This window comes from Coregonus lavaretus, assembly GCF_964263955.1.
Source record: "Coregonus lavaretus genome assembly, chromosome: 19".
In the NCBI taxonomy this organism is placed as follows: Eukaryota; Metazoa; Chordata; class Actinopteri; order Salmoniformes; family Salmonidae; genus Coregonus; species Coregonus lavaretus.
The window spans coordinates 42,449,703-42,471,984 of record NC_140006.1 but is presented as its reverse complement, the minus strand read 5'-3'; the positions used below and the strand labels follow the sequence as shown (position 1 = coordinate 42,471,984).

General features: G+C 46.6%; 1 protein-coding gene across 1 annotated transcript; it reads right to left on the bottom strand.

Moving 5' to 3' along the window:
* Positions 1–174: 174 nt before the first annotated feature.
* LOC311147070 (WW domain-containing adapter protein with coiled-coil-like) lies at positions 175–17,717 on the bottom strand. The gene is made up of 13 exons (XM_084183688.1): positions 17,461–17,717; positions 17,172–17,205; positions 16,219–16,405; positions 15,086–15,165; positions 13,901–14,016; positions 11,299–11,393; positions 7,219–7,479; positions 4,581–4,703; positions 3,579–3,730; positions 3,335–3,420; positions 2,765–2,939; positions 1,421–1,548; positions 175–1,325 (listed from the first exon to the last, which is right to left on the bottom strand). Exons 1-13 carry the CDS (start codon positions 17,499–17,501, stop codon positions 1,256–1,258), a joined length of 1,548 nt encoding a protein of 515 aa, XP_084039814.1. The 5' UTR covers positions 17,502–17,717; the 3' UTR covers positions 175–1,255.
* Between the last annotated feature and the right edge of the window lie 4,565 nt (positions 17,718–22,282).

The window sequence follows — 22,282 nt, the reverse complement described above, 5'->3', positions numbered from 1 at the left end:
GTGAGTCCCATGAAAATAAGATCATCTGCACCCTCTCTCCCATCATCTTCACAAGGACGCAATTAATAATGTGCAACAATAATTTAGGTTTACATAACCACGTGAAACTAAAGACCCTTTCACAATCTCAAGAGAAACTGCACATAAGGAATGAATTATTTTGCAGACTCAAGATGCAGACAAAACAGAGAAGCTTACAAAACAAAAACATCAAAGTTCAGCGGAGGGGGAAAAATGATCAACTACAGATCAAATGGAGGTTCTGATGCAGGTGCGCTTCTGAGGGTATTCAGAGGTCATGGACGATGAGAATGTTGCCCTTTATCGTAGGATCCCATTGGGTGGGGGGGGGGGGGTTCGTGATAGGGACTTGGAAGGTGACCTAAAGGTTACACCATGGGGCAGTATGTTCTGAGAAGTCTCCTGGCCCAACGTCAGAGGGGTCACAGGTAAGTAAGTCTACAGACTACTCCCATCCAGGGGGGAGGGAGCGTGGACCGACAGACAACTCCCATCAAGCAGCTAAGAATCTTTGTCAGCTCACATTTTTTAAAAGTTCTCAGCGAACTGAGACTGCTAAATTCAGGATTCCTCACTGAATAGAAGCAACTATATGAGTCTGGAAGGAATCATAAAGTTGGCTTTTAAAAATATGCTGTTAACCTGCAGGCTGGTTAATATCTTATCTGCAATGCCCTTCAAGTCTATGCTGAAGAAGTGTTGGCGTTTGAGTCTTCCTGGATTCAGTTGGCGATTCATACATCTCAAGCCAATCAGAGTCCACTCAGTTCACTCTCAACTTCAGTTAAGCCACAAGTCTGAGGAGAAAAAGATGCATTCCCAACCAAAACTGGCTATCCAGCGCAACAAACACAGTCCAAATCCAAAGGGCGCCAGCCGAGTTTATCAGGTAACAAGAATGTATAACCTGCAGGTTCCTCAGAATCCACTGGTTTGGGTGTCCATGAAAACCTCAACAAGGCTTCTGTAATCTTTTAGCCTGCGGTTTCATAGAACAATTTACATCTTGGACGCCTAGACGAAATCTACACTTTCGGGGGCTTGGGCAGTGGTAAGCTTCATTGCGTGACCCATGACGTCTTCAACAGGCCCAGTCTCTTGTCCGTATCCTCACTCGCCCTCTGGTTCATGACGGTACGGAAGTGTTCAGACTGGGGCACATGGGGCAGCCTAAAGCGGTTCACCGACCGCAGCCTAAAGCGGTTCACCATCCTTTGTCTCCCCACACAGGTTCTCAGACCATGTAAGAGTTCTGGTTCTTCAGCTTGTCCAGTTCTTTGCTCTGCTGTCTCAGGAACAGTATTCTGGTAGAAAGCGGGAGATAGAAAGGGACAGTTTTAAGAAAATAAACAACGTATCGTGAAGACGCATTCCTAGTGTGTGTCTGTCATTTTCTTACCTTTGTTCCCGCAGCGTGGCCTGGATCTCACACACTCTGACTAAAGATCGGAGGTTTTTGAGTTCGGTGCAGATCTCGGACATGTGGAGACTGCCCATGTTGTGGGCATCCTCCCGTAACCGTGCTGCCTGAAAGAGAAAGGCGGCACTATTAATTGCGTCCTTGTGAAGATGATGGGAGAGAGGGTGCAGATGATCTTATTTTCATGGGACTCACCTTTCTCTTGGCTATACCAGCTAATCCAGTACAGCGCAGTTAAATGGACTCCGTAGTTAACATTTGCTACGCTTGTCTTACCGAAGTTAAACTTTTTGAACTCATGAACCTTTAAGTATTGAGGTCAAATCTCAATAGAAAAAAGGGAGAGAAAAAAAGTCAGCTTTCTTCAGAAGGAAATGTATTTTACTACTGGTCAGTCAGACTACCAAAAAGCCTACGCTCACATTGTCTAGGGTCCTAGTTCTGCCTAATGGTTCCATAACCTTCTATAAATGTGTGCAAAAGTTTAAGTGGGCATGTCTTGCCAGTGTGCCGGGGCAGGCAGCTCACCCTCTCCCGCTTCTGACTGGCCAGCCCCAGCGTGGTTTGTTAGTTCAGCTCATTGTAGTAGAGGCAAGTGCTAAATATTGACTACAACTAAAAAAAACGTCCATCAAAGGGATTTGGTTCCCTCATCTGTCCACCAGGTCTCCATTAGCAGCAGCAAACCAAATGACAGTATCCCACTACCACATGGCATCCCAAACCAAAGAGTGAGCGAGCTAGCCACGCCCTTTATTTTATCAACTCCAAACAGGGAAGAAGTGGAGGGTGCTCAACCAACGAGGTGCAACCCAGTTTTTTTTTCATCAAAACTGAAAAGAGTGCTGTGCCTTTTCAATCAACTCCAAACAGGAAGTTACCCGAGTGGCGTTGAAAGTGTAGCTACTGCCATCTACGAATTTTGATTGTATGGTAGTGCTGTCTACACTAAATGCAATATAAATTGCCTTTACGTATTAATACGCACACAACTCAATTACATGCATATATCCTACTAACATCAAAGCATGACTAGTCCAAGTCTTAATTCAACAGTAGCAACTTCTGTGTATCACGGTTATATCCACACAGTGTGGTATAATTTTGATGATGACTGTATTTAACCGATTGGTCATATAGTTGACAGACACACAGACAGAAAAACTCCTAACTCGACATTCACTTACGTCGAGCATCCCATTGTGCACCCAAATACTTTATTCTACTACAAACTTTTGAGTTGAGCATGACAATTCCTTTCTAAACAACTAACTCAACATTGAATGAGCAACCCATTGTCCCACTTCACAGTGGAGGCCCTACCTGCTTCTCGATGTGCTCGGCGGGCCAGTTCTGGATGTGCCTGATGAGGTTCTCGTCAAAGTGAGAGGCCAGCGAGGGAGTGAAGGAGCCAGAAGTGCTGGTCAGGGCTGAGGCTGCGTTGGGAACCGAGTGGCCGCCGGTGGCGTTAGGTCCTGGTGGTGGACTCCCCTGAATGCTGGACGACAGAGACAGCAGAGAAGTATAAGGACCAGGGGAAACAGAATATAGCGCCATCCAGAAACGACCTCTAGTCTAACACCTAGACACCTGTTTTGATTGGAAAGGATTGGATAAGTTGCTACTACCCATATATAAACAATCCTTCCGGATATAGACAAGTGCCTCTACGTCTCAACTAGGTCAGGGGCACAAAAGGTAGGTGACATTACGCGTAAGGACGTTTGTCCACAAAAAAAAAAAAAAAAGACACTCAACCAGTGATACTATTCTTCTGACAAGGATACAAACAGGATTGCTGTACTTCCATTTCATAAGGCTGTTTATATTGTGGGAGCATACAAGTTAAATGTTGCGTGTCTACTAAGAACCATTCCACGAATTACAAACTACCTCCGCTGTTGGAGAGTTCGGGGGTCCTCTGGACGTTTCTCTGCTGAAGCCTGCTGAGAAACGGGTCCTGGTTTCGCTGGGGTAACCTGCAGAGGGAGAAAATAAGAAAAATTAAAGCAAGAAAGAGGGAAGGAGAAGAGAGCAGAGGAGGACGGCGATAAGAGCGGTGAGGTGGGGGAGGAAGAGATACACTGAGATCACAGGGTTAAAATGACAAGTTTCCAGTTTCCGTGGAGGCGCAGACCTTTGGTTGGGAGGAGGCGGGAGGCATGCTGAGCAGGGGTTTCTGGGTAAGGACGTTGGTCTGGGGCGTGCCGTTCCTGGGCGACACGTATGAGCGGGGCGAGGAGGCGTCCGACGTTAGCGATATGGGCGACTGACTTGCCTGCAGGGCCGCTATTGGTTCGTGTCCAGGAGGGGAATAAGACAAAGAAGGTACTATGTTTAATACGAACAGCCTTCATCTCACATACACAAAGGGTATTACTACATTATACATATACGCCTATAAGGACATAAGTCATTCTAAAAGTTGCTTTTTTCTTATGCATCCAAAACTTTAAATGAACAGCAGTGGCTATCTTTGCTTAGAGGACAACCCTGGTTAAATACATCAATAGCAAAAGTTTGATAGATTATTCAACAAACTACCAGACGTTGGTTGCCCTGAACTGAAGGATGCCCATACATCTTCTTGAGAGATATATATTTTTTTGTTGTCATTTAGCAGACACTCTTATCCAGAGCGACTTACATTTAGTGAGTGCATACATAATTTTTTTCCCAAAAAAAAATTCATACTGGCCCCCCGTGGGAATCGAACCCACAACCCTGGCGTTGCAAACGCCATGCTCTACCAACTGAGCTACATCCCTGCCGGCCATTCCCTCCCCTACCCTACCCTGGACGACGTTGGGCCAATTGTGCGCCGCCCCATAGGTCTCCCGGTCACGGCCGGCTACGACAGAGCCTGGATTACGAACCAGGATCTCTAGTGGCACAGCTAGCACTGCGATGCAGTGCCTTAGACCACTGCGCCACTCTATTGGTCAAATCTTCAGTTAAAGCTTTCAACAATAACGGCTACCCTGAAAACATTCAATAGGAGAATCCTCACAATGTATTTCTATCTGAATAGAATTGTAATGTCAGAGCGTAATGTATATATCAACCATGAGACACTGAAAGGACTAGAGTAAAAGCAGTCTAGCTAACAGAGAGGTGATGGGGATGACAGCGGCCATACCTTGGTTGGAGTGTTGAGCAGCTTGGGAAAGAAGAGCAGTGATGTTGAACACAGACGGTCCAGCGATGAGGAGTTTATGAAGCATAGACTGCAAGGAAGCTTGGGTAACAGCAGCCGCGAGGACTGGAGGAGAGGGGGGGGGAAACACACACGGGACAATGAGAAACATACCCACAGATACAGGCACCCATAAACGTGTTATGTATGCAACACACAGAGACCGGTCCATACACATAGATAAATATCAAGAGAGGAGGAGACGGGTTATTGAGTGACAGTGCTTTTCAAAGGCAGCGTTATACAATAAGCAATTGTAGAAAAGAGGTGAACAGACTAGATATCGGACTCTTACCCTACGAGGTCCGGAGCCTGCTGGTTTTCTGTTCTACCTGATAATTAATTGCACACACCTGGTGTCCCAGGTCTAAATCAGTCCCTGATTAAAGGGGAACAATGAAAACATGCAGTAGAACTGGCTTGGAGGTCCAGAGTTGAGTTTGAGGGATATAGGCTATGCAAAACTGTCATTGAATGGGCAGTTTAATGAGATTATTTTATATTTCTAACCCATGTGGTCGGTGAGAAACGATTTTCTCAGGATCGCCCATCCACAGGAATAGGACCCACCAACCCCTCCCCTCAATTGAGTTGCTCCCTAAATCTCGATATGATGAATTAAGCCTATTCAATATCTGCTCCTGTCAGAGTAAGAGAAACTCTAGAAACCAAACCAAATGGGATGTCTTCTGAAATATCACTCAGAATCAAAACGATTGTTGCTAGATGGAGTACAGCTACGGACCAAAAGTTGCATGTTCGAGTCGCGGACAACTGTAGTCTTTTAGCTAATTCTAACCCTTTTCTTAACCTGCAGCGTTAGCTCTCCTAACCTGCTGCTTTAGCTCTCCTAACCTGCTGCGTTAGCTCTCGCGTTAGCTCTCCTAACCTGCTGCGTTAGCTCTCCTAACCTGCTGCGTTAGCTCTCCTAACCTGCTGCGTTAGCTCTCCTAACCTGCTGCGTTAGCTCTCCTAACCTGCTGCTTTAGCTCTCGCGTTAGCTCTCCTAACCTGCAGCGTTAGCTCTCCTAACCTGCTGCGTTAGCTCTCCTAACCTGCTGCGTCAGCTCTCCTAACCTGCTGCGTCAGCTCTCCTAACCTGCTGCGTCAGCTCTCCTAACCTGCAGCGTTAGCTCTCCTAACCTGCTGCGTCAGCTCTCCTAACCTGCTGCGTCAGCTCTCCTAACCAGCTGCGTTAGCTCTCCTAACCAGCTCTCCTAACCTGCAGCGTTAGCTCTCCTAACCTGCTGCGTTAGCTCTCCTAACCTGCTGCGTCAGCTCTCCTAACCTGCTGCGTCAGCTCTCCTAACCTGCTGCGTCAGCTCTCCTAACCTGCTGCGTCAGCTCTCCTAACCTGCTGCGTCAGCTCTCCTAACCTGCTGCGTCAGCTCTCCTAACCTGCTGCGTCAGCTCTCCTAACCTGCTGCGTCAGCTCTCCTAACCTGCTGCGTCAGCTCTCCTAACCTGCTGCGTTAGCTCTCCTAACCAGCTCTCCTAACCAGCTGCGTCAGCTCTCCTAACCAGCTGCGTCAGCTCTCCTAACCAGCTGCGTCAGCTCTCCTAACCAGCTGCGTCAGCTCTCCTAACCAGCTGCGTCAGCTCTCCTAACCAGCTGCGTCAGCTCTCCTAACCTGCTGCGTCAGCTCTCCTAACCAGCTCTCCTAACCTGCTGCGTTCTCTCCTAACCTGCTGCGTCAACTCTCCTAACCAGCTCTCCTAACCAGCTGCGTCAGCTCTCCTAACCTGCTGCGTTAGCTCTCCTAACCAGCTCTCCTAACCAGCTGCGTCAGCTCTCCTAACCAGCTGCGTTAGCTCTCCTAACCAGCTCTCCTAACCAGCTGCGTCAGCTCTCCTAACCAGCTGCGTCAGCTCTCCTAACCAGCTGCGTCAGCTCTCCTAACCTGCTGCGTCAGCTCTCCTAACCTGCTGCGTCAGCTCTCCTAACCAGCTGCGTCAGCTCTCCTAACCTGCTGCGTCAGCTCTCCTAACCTGCTGCGTTAGCTCTCCTAACCTGCTGCGTCAGCTCTCCTAACCTGCTGCGTCAGCTCTCCTAACCTGCTGCGTCAGCTCTCCTAACCTGCTGCGTCAGCTCTCCTAACCTGCTGCGTCAGCTCTCCTAACCAGCTCTCCTAACCTGCTGCGTCAGCTCTCCTAACCAGCTGCGTCAGCTCTCCTAACCTGCTGCGTCAGCTCTCCTAACCTGCTGCGTCAGCTCTCCTAACCTGCTGCTTCAGCTCTCCTAACCAGCTCTCCTAACCAGCTGCGTCAGCTCTCCTAACCTGCTGCGTCAGCTCTCCTAACCAGCTCTCCTAACCTGCTGCGTTCTCTCTTAACCTGCTATGTAAAGTCCCTTCTGAAGCCAAAACCACTGGCTTTGTCGTCATATGATAACTCCAGACATCAGAGAATCCAAATGTGTGTTTCACATTTCAGAATAGCGAAGGCTTTTATCAATAGCTATGCTACATCTATAGATATAACAATGACATCATACTCCAGAGTTTCCCTTTTAAACCAATAAGCTATTTGGACCCAGGTCTGCTAAAGATCAAGCAGGAGAAATGCGGTGTTGGCGACTCACCCTCGTTGATCTTGGCCATGTCCATGCTGCCATTGCTCATCTGCAGGGTGGCCTGCAGCGCTGGGAGGAGCTGCCGCAGGAGGGCGGGGTCTTGGAGCAGGCCAGAGGCCTGGGATTGGACAGAGGGGGACACGGGGACCATGGAGGAGGAAGAGGAGGGGGTGGGGTTAGAGCCAGAGGCTTGGTTCAGGCCCGGATTGGCGGAGGAAGAGGACTGGGAAGGAGTAGAGCTGGAGGACGACTTGTCCCCTGAAGTACTCTCTGTGGAGGGAAAGGAAGAACAAGACTGATATATAGGATGCACCTCTCTGTAGTTCAGACTGACTTGATATATAGGATGCACCTCTCTGTAGTTCAGACTGACTTGATATATAGGATGCACCTCTCTGTAGTTCAGACTGACTTGATATATAGGATGCACCTCTCTGTAGTTCAGACTGACTTGATATATAGGATGCACCTCTCTGTAGTTCAGACTGACTTGATATATATACACTGCTCAAAAAAATAAAGGGAACACTAAAATAACACATTCTAGATCTGAATGAATGAAATAATCTTATTAAATACTTTTTTCTTTACATAGTTGAATGTGCTGACAACAAAATCACACAAAAAGTATCAATGGAAATCAAATTTATCAACCCATGGAGGTCTGGATTTGGAGTCACCCTCATAATTAAAGTGGAAAACCACACTACAGGCTGATCCAACTTTGATGTAATGTCCTTAAAACAAGTCAAAATGAGGCTCAGTAGTGTGTGTGGCCTCCACGTGCCTGTATGACCTCCCTACAACGCCTGGGCATGCTCCTGATGAGGTGGCGGATGGTCTCCTGAGGGATCTCCTCCCAGACCTGGACTAAAGCATCCGCCAACTCCTGGACAGTCTGTGGTGCAACGTGGCGTTGGTGGATGGAGCGAGACATGACGTCCCAGATGTGCTCAATTGGATTCAGGTCTGGGGAACGGGCGGGCCAGTCCATAGCATCAATGCCTTCCTCTTGCAGGAACTGCTGACACACTCCAGCCACATGAGGTCTAGCATTGTCTTGCATTAGGAGGAACCCAGGGCCAACCGCACCAGCATATGGTCTCACAAGGGGTCTGAGGATCTCATCTCGGTACCTAATGGCAGTCAGGCTACCTCTGGCGAGCACATGGAGGGCTGTGCGGCCCCCCAAAGAAATGCCACCCCACACCATGACTGACCCACCGCCAAACCGGTCATGCTGGAGGATGTTGCAGGCAGCAGAATGTTCTCTGGAGGATGTTGCAGGCAGCAGAACGTTCTCCACGGCGTCTCCAGACTCTGTCACGTCTGTCACGTGCTCAGTGTGAACCTGCTTTCATCTGTGAAGAGCACAGGGCGCCAGTGGAGAATTTGCCAATCTTGGTGTTCTCTGGCAAATGCCAAACGTCCTGCACGGTGTTGGGCTGTAAGCACAACCCCCACCTGTGGACATCGGGCCCTCATACCACCCTCATGGAGTCTGTTTCTGACCGTTTGAGCAGACACATGCACATTCGTGGCCTGCTGTAGGTCATTTTGCAGGGCTCTGGCAGTGCTCCTCCTTGCACAAAGGCGGAGGTAGCAGTCCTGCTGCTGGGTTGTTGCCCTCCTACGGCCTCCTCCACGTCTCCTGATGTACTGGCCTGTCTCCTGGTAGCGCCTCCATGCTCTGGACACTACGCTGACAGACACAGCAAACCTTTTTGCCACAGCTCGCATTGATGTGCCATCCTGGATGAGCTGCACTACCTGAGCCACTTGTGTGGGTTGTAGACTCCGTCTCATGCTACCACTAGAGTGAAAGCACCGCCAGCATTCAAAAGTGACCAAAACATCAGCCAGGAAGCATAGGAACTGAGAAGTGGTCTGTGGTCACCACATGCAAAACCAGTCCTTTATTGGGGGTGTCTTGCTAATTGCCTATAATTTCCACCTGTCGTCTATTCCATTTGCACAACAACATGTGAAATTTATTGTCAATCAGTGTTGCTTCCTAAGTGGACAGTTTGATTTCACAGAAGTGTGATTGACTTGGAGTTACATTGTGTTGTTTAAGTGTTCCCTTTATTTTTTTGAGCAGTGTAGTAGGATGCACCTCTCTGTAGTTCAGACTGGCTTGATATACAGTGGGGAGAACAAGTATTTGATACACTGCCGATTTTGCAGGTTTTCCTACTTGCAAAGCATGTAGAGGTCTGTAATTTTTATCATAGGTACACTTCAACTGTGAGAGACGGAATCTAAAACAAAAATCCAGAAAATCACATTGTATGATTTTCAAGTAATTAATTTGCATTTTATTGCATGACATAAGTATTTGATCACCTACCAACCAGTAAGAATTCCGGCTCTCACAGACCTGTTCGTTTTTCTTTAAGAAGCCCTCCTGTTCTCCACTCATTACCTGTATTAACTGCACCTGTTTGAACTCGTTACCTGTATAAAAGACACCTGTCCACATACTCAATCAAACAGACTCCAACCTCTCCACAATGGCCAACACCAGAGAGCTGTGTAAGGACATCAGGGATAAAATTGTAGACCTGCACAAGGCTGGGATGGGCTACAGGACAATAGGCAAGCAGCTTGGTGAGAAGGCAACAACTGTTGGCGCAATTATTAGAAAATGGAAGAAGTTCAAGATGACAGTCAATCACCCTCGGTCTGGGGCTCCATGCAAGATCTCACCTCGTGGGGCATCAATGATCATGAGGAAGGTGAGGGATCAGCCCAGAACTACACGGCAGGACCTGGTCAATGACCTGAAGAGAGCTGGGACCACAGTCTCAAAGAAAACCATTAGTAACACACTACGCCGTCATGGATTAAAATCCTGCAGCGCACGCGAGGTCCCCCTGCTCAAGCCAGCGCATGTCCAGGCCCGTCTGAAGTTTGCCAATGACCATCTGGATGATCCAGAGGAGGAATGGGAGAAGGTCATGTGGTCTGATGAGACAAAAATAGAGCTTTTTGGTCAAACTCCACTCGCCGTGTTTGGAGGAAGAAGGATGAGTACAACCCCAAGAACCCCATCCCAACCGTGAAGCATGGAGGTGGAAACATCATTCTTTGGGGATGCTTTTCTGCAAAGGGGACAGGACGACTGCACCGTATTGAGGGGAGGATGGATGGGGCCATGTATCGCGAGATCTTGGCCAACAACCTCCTTCCCTCAGTAAGAGCATTGAAGATGGGTCGTGGCTGGGTCTTCCAGCATGACAACAACCCGAAACACACAGCCAGGGCAACTAAGGAGTGGCTCCGTAAGAAGCATCTCAAGGTCCTGGAGTGGCCTAGCCAGTCTCCAGACCTGAACCCAATAGAAAATCTTTGGAGGGAGCTGAAAGTCCGTATTGCCCAGCGACAGCCCCGAAACCTGAAGGATCTGGAGAATGTCTGTATGGAGGAGTAGGCCAAAATCCCTGCTGCAGTGTGTGCAAACCTGGTCAAGACCTACAGGAAACGTATGATCTCTGTAATTGCAAACAAAGGTTTCTGTACCAAATATTAAGTTCTGCTTTTCTGATGTATCAAATACTTATGTCATGCAATAAAATGCAAATGAATTACTTAAAAATCATACAATGTGATTTTCTGGATTTTTGTTTTAGATTCCATCTCTCACAGTTGAAGTGTACCTATGATAAAAATGACAGACCTCTACATGCTTTGTAAGTAGGAAAACCTGCAAAATCGGCAGTGTATCAAATACTTGTTCTCCCCACTGTATAGGATGCACCTCTCTGTAGTTCACACTGACTTGCTTTCCTCCTCTCCTTTTTGTTAATTGAAAAGGTGATAGCCATAACGCATACAGTTGTCAAGTCTTTTCAGATCAGTGCAGAGGAAGGAGAGGACAAGGAAATGAAGTCACTTCATACCATCCACACACGGCCATATTGTAAGACTGAAGATGAAGATGATTTCACACAAAAGTTATAGTCATACTATAACAACAAAAAGTATTATTTAAAAGAGGCAGATACATCAAAATCCAGATGTGGTTAGTGTATCTGAATCCTAGACAACAACTCCCATACACACCTCCTTTGTAGTTTTCATACTTACTTGTGGTGGCTGTGTCCACAGACTCACGTCTGTAGTCCCGGTCTTTAGGGAACGTGTTGGACTCTCTCTTAGACGGGTCTTTCTGCCTCAGCTCTCTGGACACAACGAAACACAGAAAATGAATTTCATTGTCAGGATTACTTTTAATTAAACAGCGTAACTGCTGGTTGAATACAGTATGGGAGTGTTCATTTAATTTTCCGACATCTGTCAGAATGTGTACTCTACCAATCTGAGTTTTGGGACCTTTCAGCATGCTATAGTTCAATCGATTAAATGAGGTTCAGAAATGTAGTATTGGGCCCCCGCGGCCATTTTGGACTGTATTGAGTTTTAGGGTAGAAACGGAAGAGTTGTGGGAAAAGAGGAGAACAGTATGATGTTTACGAGTGAGACTGTTTATCCATTAGTCGAGGCCTTCCCTCTCCAGTGAGACACTGTTTATCCATTAGTCGAGGCCTTCCCTCTCCAGTGAGACACTGTTTATCCATTAGTCGAGGCCTTCCCTCTCCAGTGAGACACTGTTTATCCATTAGTCGAGGCCTTCCCTCTCCAGTGAGACACTGTTTATCCATTAGTCGAGGCCTTCCCTCTCCAGTGAGAGACTGTTTATCCATTAGTCGAGGCCTTCCCTCTCCAGTGAGACACTGTTTATCCATTAGTCGAGGCCTTCCCTCTCCAGTGAGACACTGTTTATCCATTAGTCGAGGCCTTCCCTCTCCAGTGAGACACTGTTTATCCATTAGTCGAGGCCTTCCCTCTCCAGTGAGACACTGTTTATCCATTAGTCGAGGCCTTCCCTCTCCAGTGAGAGACTGTTTATCCATTAGTCGAGGCCTTCCCTCTCCAGTGAGACACTGTTTATCCATTAGTCGAGGCCTTCCCTCTCCAGTGAGACACTGTTTATCCATTAGTCGAGGCCTTCCCTCTCCAGTGAGAGACTGTTTATCCATTAGTCGAGGCCTTCCCTCTCCAGTGAGAGACTGTTTATCCATTAGTTGAGTCCTTCCCTCTCCAGTGAGAGACAGTTTATCCATTAGTCGAGGCCTTCCCTCTCCAGTGAGAGACTGTTTATCCATTAGTCGAGGCCTTCCCTCTCCAGTGAGAGACTGTTTATCCATTAGTCGAGGCCTTCCCTCTCCAGCGAGACACTGTTTATCCATTAGTCGAGGCCTTCCCTCTCCAGCGAGACACTGTTTATCCATTAGTCGAGGCCTTCCCTCTCCAGTGAGACACTGTTTATCCATTAGTCGAGGCCTTCCCTCTCCAGTGAGAGACTGTTTATCCATTAGTCGAGGCCTTCCCTCTCCAGTGAGACACTGTTTATCCATTAGTCGAGGCCTTCCCTCTCCAGTGAGACACTGTTTATCCATTAGTCGAGGCCTTCCCTCTCCAGTGAGAGACTGTTTATCCATTAGTCGAGGCCTTCCCTCTCCAGTGAGACACTGTTTATCCATTAGTCGAGGCCTTCCCTCTCCAGTGAGACACTGTTTATCCATTAGTCGAGGCCTTCCCTCTCCAGTGAGAGACTGTTTATCCATTAGTCGAGGCCTTGCCTCTCCAGTGAGACACTGTTTATCCATTAGTCGAGGCCTTCCCTCTCCAGTGAGACACTGTTTATCCATTAGTCGAGGCCTTCCCTCTCCAGTGAGAGACTGTTTATCCATTAGTCGAGGCCTTCCCTCTCCAGTGAGAGACTGTTTATCCATTAGTCGAGGCCTTCCCTCTCCAGTGAGACACTGTTTATCCATTAGTCGAGGCCTTCCCTCTCCAGTGAGACACTGTTTATCCATTAGTCGAGGCCTTCCCTCTCCAGTGAGACACTGTTTATCCATTAGTCGAGGCCTTCCCTCTCCAGTGAGACACTGTTTATCCATTAGTTGAGTCCTTCCCTCTCCAGTGAGACACTGTTTATCCATTAGTCGAGGCCTTCCCTCTCCAGTGAGACTTTATCCATTAGTCGAGGCCTTCCCTCTCCAGTGAGACACTGTTTATCCATTAGTCGAGGCCTTCCCTCTCCAGTGAGAGACTGTTTATCCATTAGTCGAGGCCTTCCCTCTCCAGTGAGAGACTGTTTATCCATTAGTCGAGGCCTTGCCTCTCCAGTGAGACACTGTTTATCCATTAGTCGAGGCCTTCCCTCTCCAGTGAGACACTGTTTATCCATTAGTCGAGGCCTTCCCTCTCCAGTGAGACACTGTTTATCCATTAGTCGAGGCCTTCCCTCTCCAGTGAGACACTGTTTATCCATTAGTCGAGGCCTTGCCTCTCCAGTGAGACACTGTTTATCCATTAGTCGAGGCCTTCCCTCTCCAGTGAGACACTGTTTATCCATTAGTCGAGGCCTTCCCTCTCCAGTGAGACACTGTTTATCCATTAGTCGAGGCCTTCCCTCTCCAGTGAGACACTGTTTATCCATTAGTCGAGGCCTTCCCTCTCCAGTGAGAGACAGTTTATCCATTAGTTGAGTCCTTCCCTCTCCAGTGAGACACTGTTTATCCATTAGTCGAGGCCTTCCCTCTCCAGTGAGAGACTGTTTATCCATTAGTCGAGGCCTTCCCTCTCCAGTGAGAGACTGTTTATCCATTAGTTGAGTCCTTACCTCTCCAGCCAGTCTTTGGGCTTCTCCCACTGAGAGACCTCAGTCCTGCAGTTGTAGTAGTACTTCTTGCCCGAGGAGCTGATGTGCTCCGACCAGTCGTCTGCAGGCTCGTGAGGCTGAGGGAAGAAGGCGCGACAAATAGGTTAACTAACTAACTAACACTAGGGTAGGTTTAGCAGAGTGCACAGACATTCGGTTCAAGTAGGCCTACATTTGGAAAGTCAGGGTAAAGGCTAGTGGCTAGTAATCAGATTCCAATGTGAAATCCGGTGTGGGGGGGTCCTTGCTCAATAAAGTATTAGGCCTAATGTTGGGCTTCTCATACTTAGAACCATTCTATGGTTTATATGGGGGGGGGGGGGAATAACACTTTAACCTTATTTGGAGTTAAGACACAAATATTTTGAATACAATAAAGCAATGTTTTAAGGCCTCAAGTCTCTTTACGGCCATTGTGAGCCTTTTCTCACTTCCAGATGTAAATACAGGAAGTGAGCCTATAGCCCTAGCGCTGTTGATAAAAGCAAGCTGATCCTGCACACTATTTAGGCTAGTCTGCCTCCTCAGTCAAATGTGGTTGTCGGGGGGGGGGGGGGGGGGGTATGCCTATATGCTGAAACGCTGCATATCTGTGTTACCCTGCCAACCCTGAGATTTACAGCTGGGGCTAGGAGGACGTGCCCAACAAGGCTAGCAGTTTTACTTGGCTACTGGGCCAGGCTCAGAGGCATTCATCCGGTAATTTCTTGACACAAGTGCATGCTGAGCTAACCCTTCAGTTCCAGGGGCTGATTACTCAATGAGAAAGTAACTCTAGTCCATTGTTTCTCTGCAGATGAGGGGAGGGGTTTGTTTCTGGTTTTGAATGTTGGCTAAAACTGCAGTGTGCTGGGATTTTTTTTTTTTTAAGGACATATTCTCATCATCAACTTCTTGAGGATGGATGGAGACAAACACCAGAGAACAATCATCCTCTACACAATATCCGGACAGAGACGATTGAGATCATTTGTCAAACGAAACTGAACTGTAAACAATGACTACAAATTAAAATATAAACGTATATGACCAAAGCAGTCGCTGAGCTTGTCCTGTGACTCAGAGGCCCATGATGTTTTATAACCACAGCCTGGTGTATGCCTACTTTCAGAAATCATTTGTTCAAGAAAAAACGAAGTATCTTACTGTGTCTGATGCCTTGGTTTGATTTGAGTGCAAGTTGGAGCTGTGGTTGTGAGAATTCTCTTGCGGAGAGCAGCTGGGCCCTTTAAAAGAAACGATATGTTGGGAACATTTACAAGAACACTTACGATGAAGACAAAACACCAGAGAACAATCATCCTCTACACAATATCCAGACAGAGCCGATTGAGATCATTTGTCACACGAAACTGAACTGTAAACAATGACTACAAATTAAAATATCAATGTATATGACCAAAGCAGTCGCTGAGCTTGTCCTGTGACTCAGAGGTCCATGATGTTTTATAACCACAGCCTGGTGTATGAAAAAATTATAATAATAATGTATGCACTCACTAACTGTAAATCGCTCTGGATAAGAGCGTCTGCTAAATGCCAAAAATAAAATACCACACAATTAGCAACCATAGACATGACAGACTAGGCTACCCCCCATCCATTAAACAAAATATGTTTGCAGTACCATGGAATTTACAGCAGTTTTCCATTTCATGACGTACCATGTATACTTTAGTGCGCAAGAGAATCATACCAATGTAGCTAGCCTAGGTAGGTGCACGGCGGTTTCAGCATTCTACAATACTTTCTCATTTGACAAGACGACGACAAGTTAACTAGCTAAAATAAAGCCCCTGTGGAACTTCAGCAACATAACTTATGTTAATCTTGCATTGATGTCTGTGTATAGCCTTGACCAACAGTGGTGTGTGGATATCTTCAGTCGTGAATTGGGCCTTACAGACTCAACTTCTTGTTGTACTCAAGTAGCTATGTACGCTTTGAGCAGGTGTCATGTGTGGGGAAGTAGTCCAAGAGCTTTCAAATAGCCCAATTAACAGTGTATATCAACAGTTTGATGTATGCTATTTCTAGCCTGGTCCCAGATATGGTGGTGCTGTATAGCCAACTCTTAGGGTTGTTTGGCATAACAAGGCCCACAGGAAATGGCTAACCAGCACAAACAGATCTAGGACCAGGCTAGGATATCTGAACTGGCTAATCAAAGCAAGCTTCTCTGTGCACAACCACGCTACAAAATGCAAAGTACTGTTGACAAATATACAGAGAAAATACCATCTTCTGTACGTGTGTGACTAGGTTCTCTTTGGGCTTACCACCATCTTGGCCTCGGAGTGTGTGAAATGTTTTTGTTTTGCTGTGTCCATCACTGTGCTTATTGACTGGACTTTCATCTGAGTGCCGGAGCATTTTGAATGGTGGTGTAGGATCTGACAAACCATCTCGCATTTTATCGTGACGGTGAAGGGTGGTAGATTGACTCTTGGGCTGGGATTTGTGGGTCTGCAATACAAATAGGCTAGTGTCAGTCAACACAGCAATACAAAGTTAACTATTTTTGGATGAACACCTTTCCAACCCACTGACACATGATACTGTAGGCCTACTTCCCACTCCTGACATTGATTGTGCTGTACTTTTAATTCCTGCCTAGCTATGTACGCACAACCTTTTGTAACGTTTTTTATTGCACAGCTAGCTAACTAGCTTCCTTATCCCACTTATTTTTGTCTACATTTATCATACTGCAATTTTAGAGCCATTTTACGCATCGAGCTAGCTAAGATGGTTAATAAATCCATCCTTTATGCAGTATTCAGACTAGCTATCAAGATATATAGCTAACATAAGAGATGGTTATGCTCCATTGGCTATCTAACTAGCTATTATCAAGGACTGTATTTAAGCTAACTAGCTAGCTATTTATCTCGTAAAAATAAACATAACTAGCTAACGTTAGTTGGCTAACGACTAGCTGGCTAGTTAGCTAATGTTACGTCAAGGGAAATACAGTCGGCAGCTAGCTAGTTGGTTAACTATTAGTTATTGTTCAACATTATTAGCTAGGTAATTTAACTAACTACTTGTAGCCCAACTTGTGTTCACTAACGTTAAGTAATTTGGACAATTCTGAGCCCTGGCTTGTGAGTTGCAAAACTAAAGCCAGGCGAAGGCCTGCCTAGCTTACGAGTTAACGTTAGTTAGCTAGCTGGCTATGTTAGCTAGCTCACACACTTGCTAGCTAGCGTAATATATTCACTTGCTTTACCTGATTGGGTTGTGAATCCCTTCGGTCGTTACACCTGAAATATAGGAAAACAAATTTAGCCAAGTTATAGGTACAGATTTGAAATGTTGATGCTGCAAAAATATTATCCTAGCTAGTTAGCTACTGTAGCTATTAACGTTAGCTAACTAACGTAGTTACCTAGCGACAAAGTAGTTAGCTAGTTGTAACTAGCTAGATAAATTAATCACTTAGCTACATAGCTAACATGATTATTTCAAGGGAATGGTAGAGCTGTCAAAGAGAAGTGACAAAATGTATTGTCGTTTACCCATCGCTGAGTCTCGGTTGTTTCCTTGTATGCATTACCATCAATGCCGTGTTGATGTGTGTGTGCGAGGGGGTGAACTACGGACAACAAAATATTATTCTCGTCTTCAGTTAATTGATCTTGGTGATGTCTCGGTATTTAGTTAGCCAGCTGGGAAGCCAGCAACTAAATTTACACAGTAGATAGCTACACTATGTTGAAAAAGGCCTTTGGTCCATTATTTGCTCGCCTAAACTGCACAATCTCTTCTGTGCAGTGCCAGTGAAAGGAAACAGGCGTAGCAATGAGATCAGCCCCGCCTCCACGCACTTAGCTATTTCCGGGATACTCCTATGTCGACAAAGGTTCGCAAACCCTTTAGCTAATCGATTATTTGCAATGCAGTCTCACAAATATCTGTCTCACCTAGATAGGTGGACACGGAGGAATTACAGTGGTTGAAATAACAACAAAGCCCACCTAAATGAGAATGTGCATGTCAAATAAAATTAGATGATAAAAAGTGGTAGGTCTTTGCACCTGCCCCTGCCCTGCCCAGTATGGCAGATAGTCTAAAGTTAAACAACTTTCATAGGGCCCAATGCAACATTACAGAATTATAAATCAACCCCTTGCCGCTACCCTAGTGGTTTCCATTCGTCCAAGTGCTGTGCACAGCACTACCCATTCTACCCAAGTCTTGCTAGTTAATTTAATTTCGCAGCACTAGGCAGAGACAAAAGGCCACATACACTGGCCCTTCAGTACCAGTAAGAACGCTGCCCTGATATACTATTTTTTTGATTGCCCCTGTTCTGGATAGCCCACTGATCTGGACCGATGCGGTCTTTCTGCATCCTTGTTCTGTCTGTCTGTCTGTATAGGCCTAATGGTGAGGAGACATCAGACCATCCCTTTATCTGGCCTCGATGACCAATGCCTGGTCTAGTTCACTCAGATCCAAAGGAACCAACGATATACAACTAATGGGGAAACTTGTATGTGGAGGGAAACTGGTGAAAGTCGCATTGGGCTAATACTGTCTGGTTCAGACTGGCTCTGATTGCTTTTACTGTGTGTTTGTCTCTCATTCTGTTTGCATGTGTATGTTCAAATGGACCCTCACCTTCTCTCTGGTGAGTGTTACCCTATTTGGACTGTGCAACTGGACATGTCATAGCCTATCTTATCCACTTGGTGGCAGCAATACCATACAACGGAACACGTTTTCGGACCACAGCTGTTTTCTTTCCTTTTTCTACTCCTTAAAGATTGTCGGACACTTAATTAAATATCTGAGACTGAGACTCCACAGAACAAGACAGGTTCACCTTATGCCCCAGTAAATGTAATCTCTGATACTAGGTTAGATCCTAATTCTGTAGTCCTTTGTTTAGGATGACGTGCCAGCCACTGCCGCTATCCAAGTAGGTCAACCAGTACATATCTAATACATTTGTGAGGCAGACGATTGATAATTCTAAAAAATACTTTCCTTGATAGAAAATAAAGGGATGAGTAAATACAGCCAAATGTCACTGCTGCATGCAGATATCAACATTCTCACAATACTATCTTTCCACAGACAAGGTGTCTGCTGAGTCTTTGTACTGGACAAGGAGGTACATTTGGAGGTGTGTGTTTGTCTGACAGTGACCTGCACAGCATGAATCATTTCCCCAGAAGTCAGACTAGACCAGTGTGTGTGTAAAGGAAAGGAAGACATGTAGATGTGTAAGATGGTCTGTTTGGGAATGCCTTACATGGGCTCCCCTAGTTGATGTTTTCACCACACCCTTGGTTTGACCTCTGACACCGTTTGACTCCTCCCTCATGACCCCTGACCTTGTCCTCTGCTCTGACTGGTTATTTATGACCCTCCCACTGACCCTCTTGTAAATGCAGGTGGACTGCATCTGTGTGTGTGTGTGTGTGTGTGTGTGTGTGTGTGTGTGTGTGTGTGTGTGTGTGTGTGTGTGTGTGTGTGTGCAGTGGTGGAAAAAGTACTCAATTGTCATACTTGAGTAAAAGTAAAGATACTTTAATAGAAAATGACCCAAGTAAAAGTGAAAGTCTCCCAGTAAAATACTACTTGAGTAAAAGTCTAAAAGTATTTGGTTTTAAATATACTTAAGTATCAAAAGTAAACGGAATTGCTCAAATGTACTTAAGTATCAAAAGTAAAAGTAAAAGTATAAATCATTTAAAATTCCTTATATTAAGCAAAACAGACGGCACCATTTTCTTGTTTTTTAAATTAACGGATAGCCAGGGGCACACTCCAACACTCCAAAGCATTTGTGTTTAGTGAGTCCGCCAGATCAGAGGCAATAGGGATGACCAGGGATGCTCTCTTGATAAGTGTGTGAATTGGACCATTTTCCTGTCAAAATGTAATGAGTACTTTTGGGTGTCAGGGAAAATGTATGGAGTAAAAAGTTCATTATTTTCTTTAGGAATGTAGTGAAGTAAAAGTAAAAGTTGGCAAAAACATAAATAGTAAAGTAAAGTACAGATACCCCCAAAAACTACTTAAGTAGTACTTTAAAGTATTTGTACTTAAGTACTTTACACCGCTGTGTGTGTGTGTGTGTATTTAACTCTTCTCTCATTTGTTCCAGGTGTGTTTGAACTGCTGTCCTTGGTGATCTCTGGGATGAAATCTATAATGGACAGAAATGAGGACATTGCGTTTCTAAAAAGCGTGATCATAGAAAGGAGATTCCACCGACTGGTTAAGGTGAAACTTGCTTTAACTACTGTGATGTCACGGCAGTGCTACAGTTATGTTATACTAATGATATCTGATAACTTTTATCATGTACAATTACAGTATGTCATAGTGTGTAGCTATGGAAACGCAAGAGGGATGCACTGGGTAGTATTCACTAGGAACCAACTCAGGCTGAAACGGGGAGGGATGGCCTGGACCTTTGCCTCATCTCTTCGTTTTCCCTTGTGAAACGTTTTGCTACGGTGTGCACAGTGTACATCCCTTTTGCATTTCCACAACTACACACTATGACCTACTACTGTAATAATGAATAGGACAGATGTATATGGTCTGTGATGTACTGTAATGGCACAGCCTGAATCCCTCTCCTCTACGCCAGGTTGAGGCGGTTTGGAAGTAGAATGGATATAGAGACAGAAAGATTTTGTACAATAGTACAAGGGTCCCCATACTGAATATCCATTGACTATGTCACTATGACCTATCTGAGGCAAAGCTTTGTTTTAAAGGGATATTATTTTACAGAGTGAAATCATGAGGGACAGTTTTCAGCATTTAAGATCATTCAGCCCAAAGTGTAATATTTTAGTTTGGCTACAATTAATGTCAATGCTAAGATAAAGTGACACTGAATATTCCCACTCCCATAATCCTCTTTTATAATAATAAGCCATTTAGCAGACGCTTTTATCCAAAGCGACTTACAGTCACGCGTGCATACATTTTTGTGTATGAGTGGTCCCGGGTATCGAACCCACTATGTCACGCCCTGGCTCTGGGGACTCTAGTATGTTGAGCCAGGGTGTGAGTTTTCATGTGTGTTGGTTCTAGTTGTTGTTAATTCTATGTTGGCCAGGGTGGCTCCCAATCAGAGACGGCTGTAGCTCGTTGTCTCTGATTGGGAGTCATACTTAGGTAGCCGTTAGGCATTCATTCATTGTGGTTTCTTGTTCGTGTTGGTTTGTGTTTGACCATTGACTGTCACGTTATCGTTTTGTTGTTTTTGATCGTGTGATCATTATATAAATAAATATGCGAGGGACATGGAGACCTGGTCCACGGGTAGGAGAGACGCCCAGAAATTTTTTAGGGGGGGGCTAACGCCGTGGACGACGGGCCAGCAGGAGACCGCGGCCCAGCGGGTTGGCAGAGGAGGCCGCCAGGTTACGGGGGCCACTGGTCGAAGAGGGGATGGAAGGTGTAGAGGCACGGCGAGAGGTACTGGGGTGTGTTACCAGTCCGGTCCGGCCCATTCCAGATCCCTGCGTAGGACCAGTGGTGTGTGTCCCCAGTACGGTCCGGCCTGTTCCTGCTCCCCGTACCAAGTCAGTGGTGCGCTTCGTCAGCCCGGCTCGGCCCGTTCCTGCTCCCCGCACCAAGTCAGTGGTGCGCTTCGTCAGCCCGGTTCGGCCCGTTCCTGCTCCCCGCACCAAGTCAGTGGTGCGCTTGGTCAGCCCGGCTCGGCCCGTTCCTGCTCCCCGCTCCAAGTCAGTGGTGCGCTTCGTCAGCCCGGCTCGGCCCGTTCCTGCTCCCCGCACCAAGTCAGTGGTGCGTTTCGTCAGCCCGGTTCGGCCCGCTCCTGCTCCCCGCACCAAGTCAGGGGTGCGTTTCGTCAGCCCGGCTCGGGCCGTTCATGCTCCCCACACCAAGCCAGTGGTGTGCGTCGTCAGTCCGGCACAGCCCGTGCCTGTTCCACTGGTGCCTGGTTCAGCACGGGTCAGCTGCTTCACGCCGGAGCTAGAGCAATCCGCTCCACCAGTGTGCAGTCCAGCTCCGGTCAGCAGGGCCAGACCGGACCAGGGGTACTTTGGGGGGTTAGAGAGCGAGTGGGGATCATGCCCGGAGCCGGATCCGCCGCCAAGGCGGAGTGCCCACCCGGTCCCTCCCCTGTGGTATTTGGTTGGCGCGGTCGGAGTCCGCGCCTTTAGGGGGGGGTACTGTCACGCCCTGGCTCTGGGGACTCTAGTATGTTGAGCCAGGGTGTGAGTTTTCATGTGTGTTGGTTCTAGTTGTTGTTAATTCTATGTTGGCCAGGGTGGCTCCCAATCAGAGACGGCTGTAGCTCGTTGTCTCTGATTGGGAGTCATACTTAGGTAGCCGTTAGGCATT